General features: G+C 44.1%; 1 protein-coding gene across 2 annotated transcripts; it reads left to right on the forward strand.

The window, feature by feature from the left end:
• The first annotated feature begins 1,697 nt into the window (after window positions 1-1,697).
• On the forward strand, window positions 1,698-16,169 carry LOC116982718. Of its 2 annotated transcripts, XM_033036119.1 has the most exons (4): window positions 1,714-1,748; window positions 6,520-6,626; window positions 10,544-10,676; window positions 14,856-16,169. In XM_033036119.1, the coding sequence occupies exons 3-4, from the start codon at window positions 10,618-10,620 to the stop codon at window positions 15,934-15,936; spliced, it is 1,140 nt and encodes a 379-aa protein (XP_032892010.1). In that variant the 5' UTR covers window positions 1,714-1,748; window positions 6,520-6,626; window positions 10,544-10,617; the 3' UTR covers window positions 15,937-16,169. The 2 variants fall into 2 exon arrangements, with proteins under 2 accessions (XP_032892001.1, XP_032892010.1); XM_033036110.1 differs by lacking the exon at window positions 6,520-6,626 and having other exon boundaries at window positions 1,698-1,748.
• Window positions 16,170-18,132: the final 1,963 nt, after the last annotated feature.

Raw genomic sequence — 18,132 nt, forward strand, 5'->3', positions numbered from 1 at the left:
TGGACAAAGTCAGCATGGATTTACAAAAGGTAAATCATGTCTGACGAATCTTATAGAATTTTTCGAGGATGTAACTAGTAGCGTGGATAGGGGAGAACCAGTGGATGTGGTGTATCTGGACTTCCAGAAGGCTTTCGACATGGTCCCACATAAGAGATTAGTATACAAACTTAAAGCACACGGCATTGGGAGTTCAGTATTGATGTGGATAGAGAACTGGCTGGCAAACAGGAAGCAAAGGGTAGGAGTAAACGGGTCCTTTTCACAATGGCAGGCAGTGGCTAGTGGGGTACCGCAAGGTGCTGGGACCCCAGCTATTTACAATATATATTAATGATCTGGATGAGGGAATTGAAGGCAATATCTCCAAGTTTGCGGATGACACTAAGCTGGGGGGCAGTGTTAGCTGTGAGGAGGATGCTAGGAGACTGCAAGGTGACTTGGATAGACTGGGTGAGTGGGCAAATGTTTGGCAGATGCAGTATAATGTGGATAAATGTGAGGTTATCCATTTTGGTGGCAAAAACAGGAAAGCAGACTATTATCTAAATGGTGGCCGACTAGGAAAAGGGGAGATGCAGCGAGACCTGGGTGTCATGGTACACCAGTCATTGAAAGTAGGCATGCAGGTGCAGCAGGCAGTGAAGAAAGCGAATGGTATGTTAGCTTTCATAGCAAAAGGATTTGAGTATAGGAGCAGGGACGTTCTACTGCAGTTGTACAGGGTCTTGGTGAGACCACACCTGGAGTATTGCGTACAGTTTTGGTCTCCAAATCTGAGGAAGGACATTATTGCCATAGAGGGAGTGCAGAGAAGGTCTAGAATTTAGGAGATTGAGAGGGGATCTTATAGAAACTTATAAAATTCTTAAGGGGTTGGACAGGCTAGATGCAGGAAGATTGTTCCCGATGTTGGGGAAGTCCAGGACAAGGGGTCACAGCTTAAGGATAAGGGGGAAATCCTTTAAAACCGAGATGAGAAGAACTTTTTTCACACAGAGAGTGGTGAATCTCTGGAACTCTCTGCCACAGAGGGTAGTCGAGGCCAGTTCATTGGCTATATTTAAGAGGGAGTTAGATGTGGCCCTTGTGGCTAAGGGGATCAGAGGGTATGGAGAGAAGGCAGGTACGGGATACTGAGTTGGATGATCAGCCATGATCATATTGAATGGCGGTGCAGGCTCGAAGGGCCGAATGGCCTACTCCTGCACCTAATTTCTATGTTTCTATGTTTCTAAAACAAAATGTCCCAATTCACTCCTTTTAAATCCTTTTGCATCTCCTCAAAGTTAGCCTTTCTCCAATCAAAAATCTCATCCCTAGGTCCAGTTCTGACCCTCTCCATAATTATATTGAAACTAATGTGATCACTGGACCCGAACTGTTCCCCAACACATACCTCTGCCACCTGACCTGTCTCATTTCCTAAAAGGAGGTCCAGCACCGCCCCTTCTCTAGTAGGTACCTCTATGTTAGCAGCTCTATTATCAGCAGGTCTTTCCCGACTAGGACCATGCATCAGTTCCAGTGTCACACCCAGTTCCAGCTCAACAACATTGCTGACATTATAAACATTTATGCATTTACATGTTAAAAATATCTTGATCAGGTGTTTGGCATGGCAAGAAGCTGGTTGCACAGCAAAGTTGTCCTATTACATACAGACCTGCTTGTTTTTCTTTATTTTCCAGGTCAGTGTTTCATCGGGATTTTCCTTCCTATTCCAAATTGCCCTGGAGAAGGTGGTGGTGAGTTGATTTCTTAAACCATTTGAATGGATTTTGTCTATACAGCTATCATGCTACAATGCTGAGAACTATATTCTGAACTCTGGATCTTCCTTTTTGCTCTATCTATTGTATTTGAGTTCGACTCGATTGTATGCGTGTAAGGTATACCTGATCTGTTCGGATGGCATGAAAAACAAAGCTTCATGAACCTCGTTACACATGACAATAATAAACCGAAACTTCCAGCTGGTCAAGGACCTTTCAGTGATGTTGGATATAGATCTGGTGGCGATGAGGAGTGGCAGTGTACTCCCAAGTCGGGGTGGTATGTGGTATGAGGGTAGATGCAAATGTTGGCATTTTCATGCTGTTGCTCTATTTAAAAAAAATCAAAACTGACATATTTTTGTTTACAAAGTTGGGGCATTACCAAAAGTTTGCTTCACCCACATTAGGTTCAGTGTGGTCGGCTGCCCAGGAAGGTTAGAGCGTATGGGATCCACAGAGAGATAGTTAATAAAAAATGTATGGGCAAAAAAGTGGCTTCATGAAAGAAAACGGAGGGAGATGGTGCAAGACTGAGGACACCTGGTATCGAACACCTCATCTTGGGCCCAGATACGGCGTAGATGGAGGAATTGGGAGTAGGGGATAGAGTATTTGCAGGAAGCCGGGTGGGAAAAAGTGTAGTTGAGATAGTTGTGGGAGTCAGTGTGTTTTTAATAGACATCAGTGGTAGTGATGGACACTGGGAGATCAAGAAAGGGGAGGGAGGTGCCTTCAACCTCTTCACCCCTCTGCAAACCCTTCCCATAACTGCAAACAATACTCTAAACCTTTCATAGAGCTGACATGTTTACAGTGGTACAGTGAAAAGCATTTGTTGCGTGCTAACCAGTCAGTGGAAAGACAATTCATGATTTTCTGATTCTTATACTCAATGTGCCTCAACGATGAAGCCAAGCAAACCATATACCTTCTTTACCACTCTATGAACTTGTGTTGACACTTTCAGACACATATTACTTATGGTAATTTAAATTGCACAATACTCCAGCTGACAATGTTTTTTAATGATTTCATAGTGAAGTCATAGACTTGTACAGCACGGGAACAGCCCTTCAGCCCACATTGTCCATGCCCTCTAACTACCCTCTGAGTGAAAAGGTTGCTCCTGAGGTCAATCTAAAATATCTCTCCTTTCATCATAACCTATGCCCTCCACCCTCGATCCTCTATCCTGGTAAAAAGACAATTTAAGCCCTTGCCTCCTACACTGCAAGAAAAAAGATCCGATCGATCCAAAATCTGCCAATATCTCAAGCCCGCTAACCAAGTAACATCATGGTGAATCTCTTTTACACCCTTTCAACTTAATGTTATCCTTACTATGGTTGGTGATTGTAAATTCACACCGTACTCCAAGTATGGTCTCACCAGCGATATGTACAATTGGAGTATGATGTGCCAACCTTTCTACTCAAAACCATTTCCAATGAAGGCAAGCATGCCAAACGCTTTCTTGATCACAATGTCCATCCCACTCGATACTTTTAGGGAATCATGCGCCTGTACTCCCAGATCTTCTTGTCTGCAACGCGTCCCAGGGTTCTGCCATTTATTGTGCAAGTCCTGACTTGGTTTGACATACCAAAATACAACATCTCATAAGTGTAGGAAAGAACTGCAGATGCTGGTTTAAATTGAAGTCTGAAGAAGGGTCTCGACCCAAAACGTCACCCATTCCTTCTCTCCAGAGACGCTGCCTGAGTTACTCCAGCATTTTGTGTCTACCTACTTGTCAGAGTCAAGTTCCATTTGTAATTCCTTGACCTACCTTCCCTTAATTATAGCAGCGTGTCTTAATGACTAACGTCCAGTGGCTCTGATATCCAACATTATGATAGACACAAAATGCTGGACAGCTCAGCGGGACAAGCAGCATCTTTGGAGAAAGAATGGATGACTTTTTGGGTTGAGACCCCAACATTATAAAGTGCATTGAGAGACCGGTGATGGCGCACATTAACTGCCATCTTCCAGGCCCTAAACTCATTTCTGGAACACCTAGACAACAAGGTCAGACCATTGACTCTAACTCTGCTTTCAACACCAAATTCCAGGACCTAGGAATCAGCTCTGCCACTGGGTCTGCAACTTTCTGGCCCTCAGATTTTAATCTCTGAGGATAGGTGACAACTCCTCCTCCACAATAACATGAACACCTGTTGCCTCAAGGATCAGCCCCATACTATACACCCTTTACACTCACAAATGTATGGTCAAATTCAGCTCTAAATCCATCTACAATTTTGCAGACAACACCACTGTGGTGGGTCGAATCACGAACAATAAGATAGAGTACAGGAATGAGATGGAGAATTTAGTGATATGGTGCCAGAACAATATCCTTGGCGTTAATACTACCAATGATCTGTCGTGGACCAACCACAAGGAGGGGATGTTGCTTCATTGATTAAGGTGAATGTTAAAGCTGTAATCCAAAATTGATTGTTCGTCCAGTGAGGCATTGCGGAGAAATGAAAAGGGGATGATCACCTTGTTAGGAGTGTACTACAGGTTCCAAAATAGTAAAAGGGAATTAGAATAGCAAATATGCCAGGAGATTGCAGGCACCTGCAAGACTAATAAGGATGTCATGAAAAGGACATGAAAATGGCATCAAAACATGGCAACTCCTTGTATGCTGTCTCAGTATACTATTCCTATGCATGTATTGTATCTAAGATGTGCCATGTATAATACTACTTTTATTAAACTGTACGTAAAAATGAATTTCACTGTATCTCGGTACATGTGACAATAAAGGTACCAGTGAGCATTGACCAAATAGGGGCAGGAGGTAGTTCTGGTGATTAACATTAAGGTAGAGAGAAAGAGGGTGACTAGAGAGAAAATAGGGCCCTTAGAAACCAAAGCAGTCATCTTCGTGTGGAGCTACAGGAGATGGGTAAAATCCTCAAGGAGTATTTCTCCTGTTTTTACTGTGGAGAAAGACATGAAGACTGGGGAACTTGGGACAGTTAATGGAAGTGTCTTGAGAACAGTCAGTATTACAGTCGAGGAGATGCTGAACGTCCTAAGGTATGGAGGAAGACAAATCTCCCGGGCTTTTGTCGGATATTGCACGGACCCTGGCTGAGATATATGAATCATCATTAATTTTAGTTTAGTCTAGAGATACAGCACAGAAACAGGCCCTTCGGCCCACCGTGCCTGCACCGACCTGCGATCCCCACACATTAACACTACCCTACACACACTAGGGACAATTTAAACATATACCAAGCCAATTTACCTGCATACCTGTACCTCTTTGGAGTGTGGAAGGAAACCGAAGATCTTGGAGAAAACCCACGTGGTCGCAGGGAGAATGTACAAACTCCGTACAAACACCACCTTGGTCGGGATCGAATCCAGGTCTCTGGTGCTGCAAGCGATGTAAAGCAGCAACTCTACCACTGCGCCACCATGCTGCTCACAGTTAGACAAATGTACAGGGGACAGGGGGGCTGCTAATGTTTCGCCTCAATTTAAGAAGGGCTGCAAAGAAAAATCTAGGAGCTATAGACCAGTAAGCCTAACATCCGTAGTAGGCAAGTAACTGGAGATTATTAAGAGGGATTAGAAAAAAAATATTTGGATAGACTGGTGCTGATTAGGGATGGTCAGCATGGTTGTAGTGGGTGATATTATAGACAGTGAAGATGATTATGAAAAATTACATCAGGTTCTTGATCAGTTAGACAAGTGGGCTGAGGAATGGCTAATAGAGTTTGATGCAGATAAGTCTGCATCTGCAGTCCAGATCATTTGTCTGAAGACAAATGATCTGGACTGGGCAATCTAATCATATTGGCACAGTATTTATTTGTGTCAGCGTAATGAATCATGCAGCAGGGCAGACCAATGTGGTTATGTTCCTGGACTAATAATCAAACTATTCATCTACATACATCAATCGAATCCCACTGGTGCAGCTGAAAATTTGAATTAAAAAAATTAAATAAAGTTGGCAGCTGGAATTGAATATCCCATCCGGTTCACCAAGTCTGAAAATTCTGCAACATCCTCTCACTTCTCTCCCGCTGTGATTCTTCCTGCTCTCCGTGTTTTAACCTGACTCGCTGGCACAGCCACATGTGTTCCTTGGCACTTGCCTGCGGCTCCAGCAGTCTGAAGAAGGGTACCGACCCAAAATGTCACCCATCCTTTTTCTCCAGAAATGCTGCCTGACCTGCTGAGTAAAGCCCCTGTCCCACTTTCCAGAGTTAATCACGAACTCTCCCGAGTTTTCCCCTTGATTCGAACTCGGGGAATGTCGGTAGCGAGCCCGTAGGAGTCCGTAGATGTTTCGTAGCGGCTCGTATTGGTAGCCGTAGGAAGTCGAGGCATCAGGTAAGTCGGGACATGGTGAAAAATGTCAACGAGTAAAAAAAATTGCTCCGAGTACCTACGACTGGTTATTACCGTAATTCTTCGAGTTCAAATCAAGGCGGGAAACTCGGGAGTTCGTGAGTAACTCGGGAAAGTGGGACAGAGGCTCTAATCCAGCACTTTGTGTCTATCTTTGGTTCACCAAAGTCGTTTACGGAAAGAAAACTACTGTTCTACAGGTCTGTTCTACTTATGACTCCAGACCCATGTAGTTACTGATCAATAATTATGTTATTGAATGGTGGAGCAGATGCAAGGGGCTGAATAGTCGACTCTTGCTTCTATTTCTGTTTTCATACACAGATGAGTCCTACCTGCCTCTTCATTCCAGCAACAGTTCAGGATCGACAATAAACACGTGTTGTCACCGAAGCCCACATCCTGTGAATGAACCAGTGATCGATGTTCAGAACTAACATCTTGCAGTAAGGAGGAGCGGTAAGGATGGCAAAGGAAAAGGAAGTACATGCAAGATTGAAGAGGATGGAATCTTCTGTGGAATTCTTTGCCACAGAAGGTTGTGAAGGCCAAGTCAGTGGATATATTTAAGGCAGAGATAGACAGATTTGGAATGGTGCCAGAGGTTATGGGAGAAGGAAGGAGAATGTGGATATATGAGGGATAGATAGATCACTTTCACAAGTTATGGGAATAGAATTGGGCCATTCGGGAAAAAGCAGGAACGGGGTACTGATTTTGGACGATTAGCCATGATTATATTGAATGGCGGTGCTGGCTCGATGGGCCAAATGGCCTGCTTCTGCACCTATTTTCTATATTTCTATGTTTCTATTAGTAAGAAAATCAATTGAAACAAGAGTAGATCACAGTTTAAACATTTCCGAGTCCTTGTGGAACTTCCAATCTTGAGACACCCTGATTCAATTTTCACATCAAAGACCAACATTTGAACTAGTTCCCCAAATACAATGCTCCTTTGGAAGGATTTGCTGGGAACTTGAACCACGCTGTGCTAGGGATACCTTTAATGCAGGTGCAACAGGGTATTAATCTTGCAGTGCTCACAGGACATTAATCCTGTAGCAAAGAGCGTCTGCAGAAGATTGCAAGGGTCCTTGTCATGGACCATCCCGACTGATTTAGGATTTTTGGACTTCGGACACTTTCTTTATTTTCTTCCTTGTAAACGTTGCAAAAATATGGTGGCTGAATTTGTGGGTTGTGTAAAAGAATTTCACTGCGCTGTGCTGTGCACATGTGACAATACAGAACCACTGAACTACTGATGTGGGAAGGAGCTGCAGATGCTGGTTTATACCGTAGACACAAAATAACCCAGTGGGACAGGCAGCGTCTCTGGAGAAAAGGAATGGGTGATGTTTCAAGTCTAGACAGAATGGTTTTTGTTTTTTATATATTTTTATTTTGAATATAGTTTATTTTTGAAACTGAATAAAAAACCTGTAGTGCCTACTGGTGCTCATCTGGAAGACCTTCCAGTGATCAAGAAACAAATCTAAAGCATTTCAAGTTCCTCCACATACTGTGCTCAGCAGTAACCTTCTCACCCCCACCATGACCAAATCCTCCAATCCGTGATATCCCACCACCCATCCTCTCCTGGCTGACACTTCTAATTGCCTCATCATTTCCAGCCTACCTGATCCTTCTCTTCCATGAGAAAGGCTGGTCTCTCTGAACGGCTCTGCTCCACAATGACGCCACAGTAATTTGGTTTGTCTGCCTTTGGAGCATCGTGTGCAGTTCTGGTCGTCCCATTACAGGAAGGATGTGGAGACTATGGAGAGTGCAGAGGAGGTTTACCAGATGCTGCCTTGACTACAAGAAGAGGTTGGACAAATTTTGTTTTTTGTTTTGTTTTCTCTGGAGCTTCAGAGGTTAAGGGATGACATGAGAAAAATTAGTACAATTATGAGAGGCAGTCAGAATCCTTTCCCCAGGTTGGAAATCTCAAAGACGAGAGGGTATAACTTTAAGATGAAAATGTTTAAAGGAGATGTGTGTGGCAAGAGGCGTTTAGATAGGCACATGGATATTCAGGGAATGGAGAGAAATGGATCAGATATAGACAGTGATTAGTTTAATTTGGCATCATATTCAGCACAGACATAGAATAGAATAGAATAGAATAGAATAGAATAGTTTCTTTATTGTCATTGTAACATGAACCATGTACAACGAAATTGTAAAATGTCAGCCAGTCAGTGCACCATTCAAACATTTCTAAAGCTAACGATACATACAAAGTAAAATATTTAAAAAGATAAACAACTAAAATAAATATCATAAAAATAGCACGCATAAACACCCAGCCCTACATCCTTCTGTCGATTTCATGTATGTATGTATCGCCCCTGCGTTCCTTGGCGGCTACATTTAGTGCCTTTATAGCAGTGGGGTAAAAACTGTTTTTAAGTCTGTTTGTCCTTGTCCTTGTAGATCTGTACCGTCTGCCTGACGGTAACAGTTCAAACAGGGAGTGTCCGGGGTGGGAAATGTCCTTTATAATACTCTGGGATTTTTTGATGCAGCGGGAACTGTGTAAGTCCTCCAAGGTAAGGAGAGGGCATCCGACAATCCTCTGGGCGTTGTCAATGGCCCTCTGGAGCGCTTTCCTCTGAGCCGCTGTGCAGCTGGTGTACCATACGCATACACAGTATGTTAGGAGGCTCTCAATGGAGCACCGATAAAAGGACAGCAGCAGTCTCTGAGTGATGTTATTCTTCCTGAGCACCCTCAGGAAGTGCAGTCTCTGCTGGAACTTTTTCAGCAGCGCAGAGGTGTTCACGCTCCACGTCAGGTCCTCCTCAATATGGATTCCCAGGAAGCGGAAATCCGCCACCCTCTCCACACAGTCCCCTCCGATAATTAATGGCACCATGTCCGTTTTATTCTTCCTGAAGTCTATTATTATCTCCTTGGTCTTTAAGGTGTTAAGGAGCAGGTTATTTTCTCCACACCACACTGTCAGCTGCTCCACCTCATCCCGGTAGGCGTACTCGTCCCCCCCGGAGATGAGTCCCACCACCGTAGTGTCATCCGCAAATTTAACAATGGTGTTGCTGTGGTGGGCGGGGATGCAGTCATGTGTGTAGATGGTGTAGAGCAGGGGGCTCAGCACGCAGCCCTGTGGAGAGCCGGTACTGAGGCTGAGGGCCGTGGATGTGTGATGGCCCACTCTGACTCTCTGGCTGCGACCCGACAGGAAGCTATTTATCCACATGCAGGTGGAGTGTGGAAGTCCCAAGTCCCCCAGTTTGTCCACCAGTTTGTGGGGAAGGATGGTATTAAAGGCAGAGCTGTAGTCCACAAAGAGCATCCGCACGTAGCTCCCCCGCTGCTCCAGGTGGGACAGTGCAGCATGGAGAGCTGTGGCTACAGCGTCCTCTGTAGATCTATTCGCTCTGTACGCAAACTGGTGGGGGTCAAAGCTTCGGGGCAGGAGTGATGTGATGTGACCCCGGACCAGTTTTTCAAAACACTTCATCACCACTGGTGTGAGTGCGACTGGCCGGTAGTCGTTGAGGCTGGAGATGTGGGGTTTTTTGGGCAAGGGGACTATGGTTGCGGACTTCAGACAGGGTGGAACAGTGGACTGGGCCAGAGACTGGTTGAAAATCCTCGTACAGACTCCAGCCAGCTGGTCAGCGCAGTCCTTCAGCACGCGTCCAGAGACGCCGTCGGGTCCAGTAGCCGTCGGGTCATGGGCTGAAGGATCTGTTCTGGTGCTGTACTGTTCTATGCTCAATTACTGAGATCATCACTACTTCTCTCTCCATTCCCACCGTTCAACCTGTGACCAATCAAAGAAAACCGATAACACGTTTTCAAATAACCTGTGGCCTCACCTATAGTAAAGTCTTATCAAAGTACGACGCAAGTGAGATGGTCGTAAACTCCGTTGCACCGTAACCGCCAAGGTATCCTGGAATTCCCAGTCATTGGATTCCATGATTCCAGTTAATGCTTCCCTTCAGTCAGATTCTGGTTTACTCATCATGATGTTCAGTCTGGCCTGCTTCCTGGTTATTTCTTAACATATTTTCCCAGAAGATTTGATAGAAACTGAAACTCTGGACCTGCTCGATGTGTCAGACAGCCTCTATGGAAGAGAAACAAAGTTAACAGTTCAGCTCAATGCTGCTTCATCAGAATATGAACTTAACTTTGACTAAATGGGATATATTATTAGGTTTGTGGTAAACAGCAACACAGCTGCTGCCTGGCCCTCTGAGTATTTCCAACACTTCTCTTTATATTTCAGATTTCCAACAGTTACTTTGCTTTTGAAACAGTACATGAACGTTTCATTATAAGATACATCCCTGTAATATCAACACATATTAATATTTGTTAACATTTCTGTATTTCAGATCCATTATCACAGTTCAATGCGATGGAGGTGGGTTTGCGCAATTGAAATGTTTCAGGATCCAGGTAACAAAGAATGCAACGTGAGGAAATTGTGAAAATGTCAACAGCTCAAGTTCCAGATCACTTTTGCTGGTAAATTACCAGTCATTTTCTACACTTGATAATCATCATGAGGATCGTTAATAAATAGATAGTCATGGTCATCAGTAAAGCAACTGACGTAGTCATTAGTGCAGACTATGTAATCAAAAAAGAGGGCCAAATAAATCAATCTATCTATCTATATATTAAAACTGTGTGTGTGAGATTCCATTTTCAGATTTTTTTTTCAGATTAGAATTTTGGCCTTTATTCCTTGGTCCGCCAAAACCACACGCAGAAACTCCGAGATTTTTTCCATTTCACTTTTGCATTCGCAAATCCACTCCTCATTAAATGACGTCATTTTTATGTACACATTTTGATTAAAATCCTTCCCCTCCCAAAAAATTTCAAATGTTAAAAAAAACAGCTCTCACTCGTAGAATGTTGGTGAGCGTTCCATCGTGTGATGTCACAATGCCCAATGCTCACAGATGTCCAATCGGAATGGATTCATTTACAAATGCCTTTGCTCCAGCCCCGCCATCTGGAGGCTCTTCCTTGACGATAATTTTAAAAGACTCTTCATGGTATTTAGATGATGCAACACTAAATGGATTTGTGAAATTAATATTGAGGTGGCATTTCAAGATGCTGCAGGCCCATTCTTTGGAAAGTGAACCAACGTGTCACATATGTGACCAGATATCATCACAAAGTGATACATTAAAAATTAGAAATAAGAGATTAATCTTATTCATTGCTATTCCCCTTCCTTCAGAACTATAATGCATGTCTGCCTAAGATATGAACATTCTAGCTTTATAAAATTCAGTTTGTAAAATGCTTCCGTGTGGTCAAGCACTGGACCAGTCATAATTGGCCTCTGACCCTAAACAAAGATTGTCAGCATAACATATAAAAATTTCACTTGATAAAAATGAATCATATATACAGCACAAATAATATACCTGTAAAGGCTTCAGAGTTAGATGAGAGAGGGAGAGGGAGATTGGACCGCTATGTGTGTCGGTGCAGACAGGAGACTCAAATACAGAGGGAGGCAAGAGTTCATGGAGTCATACAGTGTGGAAACAGACCCTTCGACCCAACTCACCCACACCGGCCAACAATGTCCCAGCTACACTAGTCCCACCTGCCTGCGCTTGGTCAATATCCCTCAAAACCGGTCCTTTCCATGTACCTGTCGTAAACAATGGAATAGTCCCAGCCTCAACTACCTCCTCTGGCAGCTTGTTCCATACACCCACCACCCTTTGTGTGAAAAAGTTACCCCTCTGATTCCTATTAAATATTTCCCCTTCACCTTGAACCTATGTCCTCTGGTCCTCGATTCCCCTACTCTGGGCAAGAGACTCTCTGCATCTACCCAATCTATTCCTCTCATGATTTTGTATACCTCTGTATCTCCCCTCATCCTCCTGCGCTCCATGAAATAGAGACCCAGCCTAAACCTCTCCCTATAGCTTGTACCCTCTAGTCCTGGCAACATCCTCGTAAATCTTTTCTGAACCTTTCAAGCTTGACAATGTCTTTCCTATAACATGGTGCCCAGAAATGAACACAATATTCTAAATGCAATCTCACCGACATCTTATACAACTGCAACATGACCTCCCAACTTCTATACTCAATACTCTGACTGATGAAGGTCAAAGAGCCAAAAGCTTTTTTGACTAACTTATCCACCTGTAACTCCACCTTCATGGAACATACACGTGCACTCCTAGATCCCTCTGCTCTACAACACCACCATTTACTGTGTAGGTCCTGCCCTTGTTCAACATCCCAAAATGCAACACCTCACACTTCTCTGTATTAAATTCCATCAACCATTCCCCCGCCCTGCTGGCCAATCGATCCAGATCCTGCTGCAATCGTTCACAACTACCTTCACCATTTGCAAAACCACTAACATTTGTACCATCAGTAAACTTGCTAATCTTGCCCTGTATGTTCTCATCCAAATCATTGATGTAGATGACAAACAGTAACGAGCCCAGCACCGAACCCTGTGGCACACCACTCGTCACAGGCATCCAGTCTGAGAATCAACCTTTTACCATTACCCTCTGCTCCCTTCCATGGAGCCAATTTGCTATCCATTCAGCTATCTCTTCTTGGATCCCATGCAATCTAACCTTCTTTATTGATAGTTGACACTTGAGTTTCTGTTTTAATTGTGTTTGCTTTAATAATTATTTGTGCTCTTCACCATGTGCTTCCTCCGAATTAATCCGAATCCTTGAATCCTGCATATATTTCATTACAATGATCCAGGCAGCAGTGACTGGATTGATCTGGGCTGGTGTTCCAGGGACAGACAAATAATAAATAACAGGTCATTTCATAAAACAGCTCAGGTGAGGACTATGATCAAATGGATCGTTGTCTTTCCATAAAACACATTCCCTCCAGCCCAACTCTCCCACACTCACCAAGATGCCCCATCTACATTATTCCCACTTGCCAACATTTGGCCCATATCCTTCCAAACCTTTCCTATCTCTGTACCTGTCCAAATGTCTTTTAAATGTTGTTACAATACGTGCCTCAGCTACTCCATATAGCAGCTCGTTCCATGTACCCACCACCCACTTGTGTGAAAGTTATCCCTCAGGTTCCTATTAAATATTTCCCCTCACACCTGAAACATGTGTCCTCCGCTTCTTAATTCCCCTACTCTGGGTAAAAGACTCTGTGCATTCACCCTATCTATTCCCCTCATGATTTTATACACCTCCATAAGATCATCCCTCATCCTCATGCGCTCCAAGGAATATTTCCATTAGTTCTATTCTATGAATGCCATTGCTTTGATGCCAGGAGCAAAGGAAGTAAAACGATTGTTGCTAAAAACATCAATTTCAAAATTTTGTTCAAATATTTCCCAAATTGACTTTAAGGCTTTTATGTTTAATCCTCCCTTCATATACACGAAAATGATTTCAAAGATGAAAGTATGCTTTTGAATATTCTGCATAGAATATTTGTATCATGACACACAAACCACATTTCAGAATATTGTTTGTATACCAGGTATGCAATGAACATTACACAAAAAGTGCTGGAGTAACTCAGCGTCAGGCCGCATCTCTGGAGAAAAATGATAGGTGACGTTTTGGGTCGGGACCCTTCGTCGGAATGAAAGTAGTGGGGGGTGGGGGGGGGAAGGGGGGGAGGGGGGAGAGAACTGGAGGTGTAAAAACCAGGACAAATCTGGGCCGGTACAGATGACCTCAGGCAGGGTGGTTCCATGGTAGGCCAATTGTTGGATAGGGAAGGTGTGATCTAAAAACAGACTCATTGTTGTGACTTGTAGATCTGGTTAAACAACCAGGGTGGAGGAAGGGGAGGAGGGGACAACAGGGTGGGGAGTGTTAGTAGAAGTTATTTAAAATTTGAGAATTCAATATTCATACTGCTGGGTTCTAAACTACCCAAGAAAAATATGAGGTGCAGTTCTTCCAATTTCCGTGTGGCCTCACTCTGGCAATGGAGGTGGCCCAGGACAGAAAGATCAGTATGGGAATGGGAGTTATAAACCACAAGATCCAGTAGGCCTCGGCGGACCAAGAATAAGTGTTCAGCATAACAGTCCCCGCCCGAGTCCACGTTTGCATCGGGAACAGCGTTGGCAAGAGATCGGGGCCCTTGTTAAAACTGACGGTTGACGACGTTTCAGGTCAGGTCGCTTCATCAGACCAATGACAGGTGACGTTTCAAGTCGGAATAGTTCTTCAAACTGATGACGTTTCAGGATGGGCCTCATCTTCAGATGGATGATAGGTGACGTTTTGGGTCAGGACCCTTCTTCAGACGGTTTGCGGTGAGGTTTCAGACTTTTCAGGTTCTGGAGATGACATGCTTTCCTGACATGAAATGTCACGTGTCCATTCTCTCCAGATGGTGTCTGACCCACTGAGCTACTCCACATTTTGTATTTTGCTCACTAACTTCATTAAGTTAGAAACAGAGCAGACCTGTCACCTGAGGCATTGGGAAAGAATTTCCACTCTTATACGAACACACTGGCCCTGAACACTCATTATTTCACCGTGACATTTTCTCTGTAGATGCAGGATTAATCTTCTCTGAATATGTATTCATGTATCGATGTCTTGATGTAGTTCAGTTTCTGTCATTGCAATTTTAAGAATTTGTGTGATTGCAAAAATGAGATCAAATTATATTTTTTATTTAAAACAGGAACCAACATGAACTAAAGAGAACAGAGACCATACAACACTTTGTAAATCAGTTTTCTAAGTGGCAATGTCGAATGACGGGATACATACGTGAACTACAAGAGATTGCAAACAGTATTGATCGGTATCACAAAGGTGCCACAATTGCAAATGTCACAGGGTCTTCTGCAGGTGCTGTAGGAGGTGTGCTTACGCTTGCAGGAATAATTGCTGCTCCTTTCACTGCTGGCGGCTCCCTGATACTCACTGCAGTGGGAGCGAGCATAGGAGGAGCTGGTGTTGTCACTAACTTGACAGCTAGCATCACTGAATATGTTACACGGTCAAAGATGCAGAAAAGGGTAGATGAGATCATCAGACAATATAAAAATGATTGGAAAGTTATATCAGCACACTTGACGAACATCGACAGTAATCTCCAGTTCCTGTGTCTTCTTAGTGAGGAAGAAAATACCGAATGTGATTATAATGAAGGCACAACAGGGGAATGTCAAAGGAACAGCAAAGTAAAGCAAGTCACCAGTAAACACAGGGAAAATTATTTGCCCAAAGTTAAAGATAGATTATATTTACAAGGGGTTAGGGAGGAAAGGAATATTTTCAACAAATGCAGGAAAAAGTATTTTGATGAAGTTAAAGCTGGATTACAATCTGGTTCCATCGGCACTAACACATTTAAACTGACAACATCAATCATGGGCAAACAAGTCTTACGCAAATCTCCTGGCCTTAGCAAACTAGCTGAGAAGTTGACATCTCTGAGTCGCAATGTTGGAAGAACACAGTATGCCCTGGAAACTGGGAAAGTGAAACAACTGCTTTATGGAACTCCTCTAGCTTTGTCCAAAACTACAAGAGCTGTTTCAGGAGTTGTGGGAGCAATCTTCATAGTGTGGGATATCTACTCTATAACTAAGGATTCTATTGAGCTGAGCAAAGGAAGTAAAACTGAAGTAGCTAAAAAGTTACGAGATGATGCTCAGAAGATAGATGATGCATTAAACCTGTATGAGGACATTTGCCAGTTTCTAAAAAGACTCTTGAGAGAGACTGGGACATTGGATAATGAAGTCCAGGCTTGAACAGAAAAAGGATGAAAATTGTTTCTTTAATTCCAGTGGCATTGGACTTAGATCATAGGATACTACAGTAAGGGATCAAGCCCTTTGGTCCACAATGTCTGTGCCAAACATGATGCCAAGATAAACTGATCTCATCTGATTCATACTCCCCCTTTCCCTACAAATCCAAAAACCTCTTAAACACCACTATCCTATCAGCGTCACCACCAACCCTGACAGAGAATTCTAGGCATCAATCACCATCTAGGCAACATTCAATAGACAATAGGTGCAGGAGTAAGCCATTCAGCCCTTCGAGCCAGCACCGCCATTCAATGTGATCATGGCGAATCATCCCCAATCAGTACCCTGTTCCTGCCTTCTCCCCATATCCCCTGACTCCGCTATCTTTAAGAGCCCTATCCAGCTCTCTCTTGAAAGGGTCCAAAGAACCTGCCTCCACCGAGGCAGAAAATTCCAGACTTACAAATCTCTGTGAGAAAAAGTGTTTCCTTGTCTCCGTTCTAAATGGATTACCCCTTATTCTTAAACTGTGGCCCCAGGTTCTGGACTCCCCCTACATCGAGAACTTTTCCTGCCTCCAGCGTGTCCAAACCCTTAACAATCTTATATGTTTCAATAAGATAACCTCTCATCCTTCTAAACTCCAGAGTGTACAAGCCCAGCTGCTTCATTCTCTCAGAATGTGACAGTCCCACCATCCCGGAAATTAACCTTGTAAACCTACGCTGCACTCCCTCAATAGCAAGAATGTCCTTCCTCAAATTAGGGGACCAAAACTGCACTACTCCAGGTGTGGTCTCACATTCCCCGCATGTCTCCTTTGAACTTTGCCCCACTCCCCCTCACATTAAAGCTATGACCTCTGGACATTGACCTTTCAACTTGGGCAAAAGTTCCGACTGGAATCTCTCTCCAGGGTACTTTCTTTGTAGCTACTATATGCCACTTTGTCCCACCCATCATTCCTTCTTATCCCCACTCCCAACAGACAGAAAGTAAGTTCATAAGTCACAGGAGTAGAATTCAGCAATTTGGCCCATCAAGTCTACTTCACAATTCTTTCATGGCTGATCTATCTTTCCCTCTCAAAGCTCTTACAGATAGCAGAGTTAAGGGATATGGGGAGAAGGCAGGAACGGGGTAATGATTGTGGATGATCAACCATGATCACAGTGAATGGTGGTGCTGGCTCGAAGGACTGAATGGCCTACTCCTGCACCTACTGTCTGTTGTCTATTGCCTAACCCATTCTCCTGACTGCTCCCCATAACCCTCCACACTCTTACTGATCAAGAATCTGTCAATCTCCCAATAATACCCAATGACTTGACCTCCACAGCCGTTTGAGACAACGACTTCCACAGATTCACCACCCTGACTAAAGAAATTCCTTCTCATCTTCTTTCCAAAGGTATGTCCTTTTGTTCTGAGGCTATGTCCTCTGCACTCTTGTAAGACTTAGTGCGGTTCTCCTCCATCTTATTTCGCTTATTTAGCCACATTAGCTATAATCTCCATTTAGTATGCAGCATGCTGGTAGCATTTTAAAATATTGGCCACTACAGAAATCTGCAAAAGCCTGTGAATACAGAAGCCTATGAAGGCGACCTTCACTGTCTCAGTGAGAGTGGAGATAAGAGTCGTTCTCAGCCGTCTACAGGGCTCGAAATTAGAGGTTGCTCGGGTGCCACTGACCACTCAAAGTGCCGCCGGCCAACCTAAACGCCGAGTCATTTTGCCCAGCTTGGCAACTTGGTTTATACCGAAGATATACCATGGGAAAGATGCTAAGTGTGGCTTGACGGAGGGTTGGAGCGAATGACGGGCCCCGCACAGCAGCAGCGGCGGCGGCTCCATCTCCTCCTCCTCCTGCACCCCGCCCGGCCTGATAACGCTATAGGATCTTTGCTGTTAGCGGCCGCTGCTGCCACTCCGCCAACGGCGTTTCAAAACAAACCCTTGGAGGAGGGAGGTCGTTCAGAGGCGGTAGTAGGGGGGAGTGGGGGCTGAGGATAGAGCACGGTGATTGGAGGAGGGAGACGTGCCAAAACACTCTCAGCAGCCCTGCACTGCAGCCAGGATTGATCCCAGTTTCCGGCGCTGCAATTGCTGCCGAACCGCCACTGGACCATCCCCGTCCGAGAGCCCCCCCACGCCCGGGGATGGCCAGAGACGTCGGGAGTCAAACGGGAG

This window comes from Amblyraja radiata, chromosome 1, assembly GCF_010909765.2.
Source record: "Amblyraja radiata isolate CabotCenter1 chromosome 1, sAmbRad1.1.pri, whole genome shotgun sequence".
NCBI lineage: Eukaryota > Metazoa > Chordata > Chondrichthyes > Rajiformes > Rajidae > Amblyraja > Amblyraja radiata.

Coding starts and splice junctions, on each gene's coding strand:
- LOC116982718 (XM_033036110.1), top strand. CDS start 10,618: ATGCAACGTGAGGAAATTGTGAAAATGTCAACAGCTCAAGTTCCAGAT. Junction 10,677..14,855: donor GTTCCAGATCACTTTTGCTG/GTAAATTACCAG, acceptor TATTTAAAACAG/GAACCAACATGAACTAAAGA.